This window comes from Capsicum annuum, chromosome 11 (assembly GCF_002878395.1).
Source record: "Capsicum annuum cultivar UCD-10X-F1 chromosome 11, UCD10Xv1.1, whole genome shotgun sequence".
Taxonomy (NCBI): Eukaryota; Viridiplantae; Streptophyta; class Magnoliopsida; order Solanales; family Solanaceae; genus Capsicum; species Capsicum annuum.
In genome coordinates this window covers 170,514,843-170,520,853 of record NC_061121.1, presented here as the reverse complement: position 1 = coordinate 170,520,853, position 6,011 = coordinate 170,514,843, and the positions used below count along the sequence as shown (strand labels likewise).

Genomic DNA, 6,011 nt, shown 5'->3' with positions numbered 1-6,011 from the left:
TAGATATATTGTGTATTCCCTGATCTAAGGCATAAATTATAGAATATTTACAAATATCTTAGACAAAAATTATTTAGGGGAAAAAAAACAAATGAATGCCACTATATAAGTATTATCAACAAGCAGGAAATGGACCAAAATAATCTAGTTTGAGTAACAAATAAATAAATTTGCAAAGAAAAGAAATCAAAAGACCAAACTGTCCTCTCACAGAAAGTACTGTTTCATCCCACATTTGTCTTCAATTGGTCTGCTAGACAAGTGGCAGGTTAGAGAATGCAACATCTGGGACTGAGCAAATTTCTCCAACAGTAACACACCAACCCAAACCTTGTTTGGTCAACATTCGTATTTGCTTTGGTCCTGTGCAGAAGTGGGAGAGAGATTGGAAACACACTGTTTGGGACTGCGAACAAATTTTCTCCACATTGATACCCCCACCCAACTTCCAAGAAAATATTACTCTCCATCCCATTTTCTGTGGCGGTACAGGACACGAAGTGTTACGAAAGAAATAAAGACTCGAGAAACTTTTTGTTTTAAAATGATATTTCTATGGTGCTATAAAATCATGTCATTAAGAGTTAAATTGCTTCTACTATAGAAATGTGTGAATTTTTTTTGGGACATACTAAAAAGGGAAGTCTGTCATATAAAATGGGACAAAGGGAGTAACATTTTGTATGTGCTTGTGTGCGTGTTCCTTGAACATCATCGTTGGAAGGCAATCTAGATCGAAACCACGAAAAGATGGGAGTTCCAGGAGTTCAATTCACAAATCATACTGATCTTTGGATCTTTTAGACCTATCAGTCATGTTGATAGTTTCTATAAGATGTTTGCAAAGCGCCCCACGGAAAGATTAAAAAAGTAGTTACCAAACAGGTTGATGGAACTTATTAAAAGGAGACAAATTATAGATGCGGTGCTCATAGCAAATGAATGCTTAGACAGCTGGAGGAGGGAACACAAACTAGGTATAATGTGCAAACTCGACAATGGCAAAACATGACAATGTAAAGCTGGGTTTTTTTGTTCAAAAAATTCTTTGAAATGGGATTTTAGAAGGAAATGATTAAGCTGGATAAGTCATTGAATCAGCACAATCAAATGCAATTGTGAATGTTAAGGAACACTAGTCATCTATCTGAGCTGCTAGAATGTTGGAACAACAAATGAACAGGGACTCGAGAGCATTGTGAGCCAGTTGAAATAGCTGATACCATGAGATGGAAGTTCGGGAACAAAAACATTTTTCCTGTCAAGTCCTTTTACGAAAAGCTTTTGGTGAAAGCAGAGAAGGTTTTTCATGTAAAGTCAATTTGGATACCTAAGGTGCCTAGGAAGGTGTACTTATTCACATTATTAGCTGCTAGAGCAGTGATTTTAACTGCAGAAAACCTTCTGAAAAGGAAGGTTGTTTGTATCAGCTGGTGTTACTTACGCAAGGAGGCAAATCATCTTCTACCACACTGCAACCTACTATACTGCAGTCTGGCCTTGAGACTCTGGTGGAATATGTTCAGTTGGTCTTGTATGTCTCTGGGTGATGCAAATCCAGCGAAGGATCTGTGTTTTCCTGGAAAGCTGGAAGAAGCAGGAGGAAGAGCAGGCATGGAATGTTATTCCTCTGGCTTTGCCGTGGATCATTTGGAGAGAGAAAAATGAGAGGGCTTTTGAAGGGATAAAATTGAGTTTTGTGCAGTTGCGGAGCAGTCTCCAATCCCTTATTTATTTTGGGTGCACCCTTCCCTGTTGTATAGAGGATCAGATGTCTTTTATAGAGAACCATATCTTTTTGTAGCTTCCTTACTCTTAGGTATACGGCTGATTTTGGCCTTTGATTTATGAAATGAAACTGTTTTCCCTGATAAAAAAAAATGGAGCAAGGACTTGAGAAAAAGTTGGCGCACTATCCCAGCCCATCTTAGTGCCTGCTGAAATCAATAAATCTTACCTTACTGATCAGAGAAAGAGTGAAAAATAAAAAGCAGGGAAACATCATATGAACATGTCAAGAAGTTTCTTTTACATTTTATTTTAATTTTTATAAGTAATGATAGCCTTTATTGATGCAAAGGAGTTGCAGTTTAAGTAATGCCTTTTCAATTGCAGTGAAACATCAAATATGAAAAGAAATAGGGGAACCATAGCCACAAGCTAGAATATTTGGGATAAAAACGACGGGGAATACCAAAGATCAAATGAATGAAAGAGCAATCCTATAACACCAACTTGCCAATCTGAAGTAAACGCAAAAGGTAAGGTGGGAGTGGAACTATCCAGGAGGAAAAGTGCTTGTTAGACCCTCACAGAAGTAGTATAGTAAGTAAAACTGTTGCATTGCATTGCATCACCTGATAAAATTTGTGCTTGATCAGTTACTTGCTGCCTGGATAGATTTAAATCCAGCTCTGCCAAGCCATTCAGCTGAAATAGTTCAATTTCTAGTGCACATTCCATGTTGAAATGGGAAAAGCAGTTTGGTGGTTAGCTACATTCACATGTTGACCAATGCTATAACTGAGGAACTGAAAAGAATAAGCATCCATTATCCCAGCGTAGTCTGATCTCCATTCCAACCTGAAGTTTCTTCCCTCTAATGATTTTTCCCCATTTTCCAATGAGATTATAGTAACTTCCCCGCCATCTCAACTTCATCAAATAGGCATCACCAGTGTCATCATCTCGAGCATTGATATTCATCTGATGTTCACTTCTCAGTTGTTCTCTGGATTGCTGTGACCAGTAAAAAAGAATATGATCTTCAACAGCCTTGCCGGGCAAAGTAAGAAATGGATGATTGGTATCCACATCAGACAATGTAAGTGCCTTCTTAATAGGCCAGTTATCCATCCCCGAGGCTGTGGCAACATACCGCTCCTGGGGAACTGAGAAGAACAAGCATTCATTTGCCCAGCGCAACCTGATCTCTTTCCCAACACCAAGTCCCTTCTGCCGAATTATTGTTCCCCATTTCCCAATAAGGTTATAGTAATTCCCCCTCCACTTAAATTTCATTATATAACCTTCGCCAGTATCATAATCTCGGGCATTTACATTCACATGCTCCTCCTTCCTCAGCTGTTCTTGTTGCTGAGGTGTCCAATACACAAGAATATGATCCTCAACTAATCGGCGGGGCAGAGGGAGAAATGGATGATTAGTGTCCACATCAGAGAGTGTCAAGATCTTCTTAATGGGCCAGTGGTCCTGCACTACTGGTGCTGCAACCATCCGAATTGGTGGGACTGCAACAATCTGCTGCTGTGGGACTGAGAAGTGCAAGCATCCATTTTCCCAACGTATTTTAATCTCTTGCCCAACATCAAGTCCTTTCCCTCGTACCACTCTGCCCCACTTACCAATAAGATTGTAATAGCTTCCCCGCCATTTCAACTTCATCACATACATCTCACCTGTATCATCATCTCGGGCATTAAAATCTACTTGGCCTTGGGCTCTCAAATGCTCCTGTTGTTCTGTTGTCATATGCAACACAATGTGATTCTCCACTTGTTGCCTAGACAAAGTGAGGAATGGATGAGTGATATCTACATCTGACAATGTCAGAGCCTTCTTGATAGGCCAATGATCCTGCATTTGGGGTACGCAACTGTAGTACGCTGCTCTTTTCATTCCTATAACAACCATACATAAGAATCAAATTATAATGTTCTAAAATTATCAACAACCGAACCAATAAATCTGACAAGCAACATTTCAATCAATTATGTCTTAAACCCAAACTATTTAGGCAATTTAGAGGATTTACCTAAATTAGACGACTTTTATAGAAGTCAGCCTACCCCGCCCTCTCCTTTATTCATTTAAGCTAGTAGGTATTAAAATTCCAACATAAATTATGCTAACGACAAAGTCATTTTGTACGAAAACATTCACTCGATCATTAATTACAACATGGGTATCAAGATAGAGATTATATGGATAAACTTAAAATCAAATAATTGTTTGAGACCTAGTTAAAAATCAGATAAACCTCAAAATTCTAACCTAAATCTTCTTGAAATTCAAAACCGGAAAATAAATATTTCTATTTCAGACAAGAAAAGCTCATTGATTTGAGACAAAACCAGAAAAGGGAAGAAATCAGATGTAATAATCAACACCAAAACCTAGTACAGCTACTGCTAGCACTAAGCCTCAATTCCCAACTAGTTGGGTTGGATATTTAAATCCTCAGTGTCCATTCTGCTCCATTAGACCCATTTAAATCTAACACCAAACATGCCAAAATAAACTAAAATAATAATAAAGAATGAAAATATATAAAGTCAATGATAAAATAAAGCATGCAGAAGAAGCTTTTTTAGTTTTGATACTTGGCCCAGTAAATTTGAAACAAAAAAAGGTGATTTATGGAATTGTAACTTGTTACCGAAGTGTGGAGAAAACAAAACACGTTGGGTAGCTGAGAGAGAGAGAGAGGTTGTCTAGGGGGATGGGATGAGGGTTAAGTGTATGTATGTATATATATAATAATGGGAAAGTGAATCTTGGAAAAGAGAGAGATCACAAGGGTTTGGAGGGCCAACAAGAAATAGTATGATGAACAACACATTTTCTGAGGAACTGAAGGAAAAGCATGTGAGTCGTTTCAAATGGGAGAAAAAGTAGAGGTGTAACAATGCAAAATGTCATGTCTTTTTTTATTTAATTTATTTTTTAATACCAGAGAATGGTGATATGGTGAATTTGTGAATGGTGGTGGTCGTGCTTTGTGTGAAACAAGAAACAAAAAATTAGGAGAGCCAATTGGTGTGATTAGGTATTTTTATTTCCTACCCAAAAATAGGCTCCAATTAGTCCAGTCCACCAGTCGTTTCGATCCTTCAAGTTTTAGTCGTCACCTCGTTCGAGTTTTTACACTTCTTTTTAAAACACGAATAAATTATCAACTATCTATTAAGGTATAGAAAATTGAACAAAAGGACATTAAGTCTCTTTTTAAATATTGATGGTATTGACCAAAGCCGAGGGGCAAAATCTCCTTAAAAAAATTAATTAAGATAATTGGAATCAAATTAATATTTTCAAAATTTATAATTTTTTTCAAAATACAAATCAATTCACAAGTCTAATTTAATAATTGTGTAATAAAAATAAAGGGTCCAATCATTTCTTAGATAACATCAGTTTTCGAAAAAAAATCTCAAATGTTTCCTCTTCACTCTCTCAACAACGTGTCTCCAACAACTCAACTCTTTCCAACAAATTGTCTCAAACAAGACACAACATATCAATTTTGCTACCATTTTCGTGCACTATCAGTTGTTTGAGAACCCACATTCGACTTTTTTCTTTCTTGTAGCCGTCACTTTCTCTCTCTTTGCATATAAGGTCTTCTATATTTGTTTGTTTTTTTAAAAATTAACATCTTTTAGTTAATGCAGAAACAAAAACAATTTAGTTGTAGTATCTTTAAGTATGAGTTAACAATTTTGAGTTTTAATGCTAAAAAAAAGTAAGAATTTGAGAAAATCCTAATTTTTGGTAGTTGTTCACTTAATATGGTGGTTGATGTAAATGAGGGTACTTTTTCTTTTTTTCTGAGTGACATATGATTTTTTGTTGTTGTTATTGTTCTTGTTCTCGAACATTACTGTAAAATAGCACAAACTTGAACTTTGACCCTTTCAGAGATATCTGTTGTGACAATTTTGTCTTGTTGTTTCTGTTGTTGTATTGAATCACTTCACTTGGTATTTGTTGGTGTTGATGGTGAATGTTGGTGTTGGTATTGTTGGTGGGTGTTGTTGTTGTTTTTGTGTTGTTTATGTTCTAGGCATATTTTGTTTTGTTGGTGTTGGTGTTGGTGGTATTGTTGGTGTTATTGTTGGTGGTGGTGGTGATGTAGCAAAAACATAGGTGTTGTTTAAGTGTGTCGTGATATAGTAGTTTGATGTTGTTGTTGTTGGTGTTCTTGTTGATATGTAATATTGCCAACAGATATGTAATATTTTAGAAACAACTATATATTTGTTAGTTGA

The 6,011-nt window shown here is 36.5% G+C and overlaps 1 protein-coding gene across 5 annotated transcripts; it reads right to left on the bottom strand.

Annotated features, from left to right (window-relative positions):
- Positions 1–6: 6 nt before the first annotated feature.
- LOC107854066 lies at positions 7–4,762 on the bottom strand. Of its 5 annotated transcripts, none has more exons than XR_007046899.1 (3): positions 4,393–4,762; positions 2,358–3,641; positions 7–1,867 (listed from the first exon to the last, which is right to left on the bottom strand). XR_007046899.1 is itself a non-coding variant. In XM_016699067.2 (2 exons), the coding sequence occupies exon 2, from the start codon at positions 3,637–3,639 to the stop codon at positions 2,518–2,520; it is 1,122 nt and encodes a 373-aa protein (XP_016554553.1). In that variant the 5' UTR covers positions 3,640–3,641; positions 4,393–4,762; the 3' UTR covers positions 2,045–2,517. The 5 variants fall into 5 exon arrangements, 2 of the variants coding, with proteins under 2 accessions (XP_016554553.1, XP_016554552.1); XR_001669929.2 differs by having other exon boundaries at positions 7–1,934; positions 4,400–4,761; XR_001669926.2 differs by having other exon boundaries at positions 4,400–4,761.
- Between the last annotated feature and the right edge of the window lie 1,249 nt (positions 4,763–6,011).

Coding starts and splice junctions, on each gene's coding strand:
- LOC107854066 (XM_016699067.2), bottom strand. CDS start 3,639: ATGAAAAGAGCAGCGTACTACAGTTGCGTACCCCAAATGCAGGATCAT.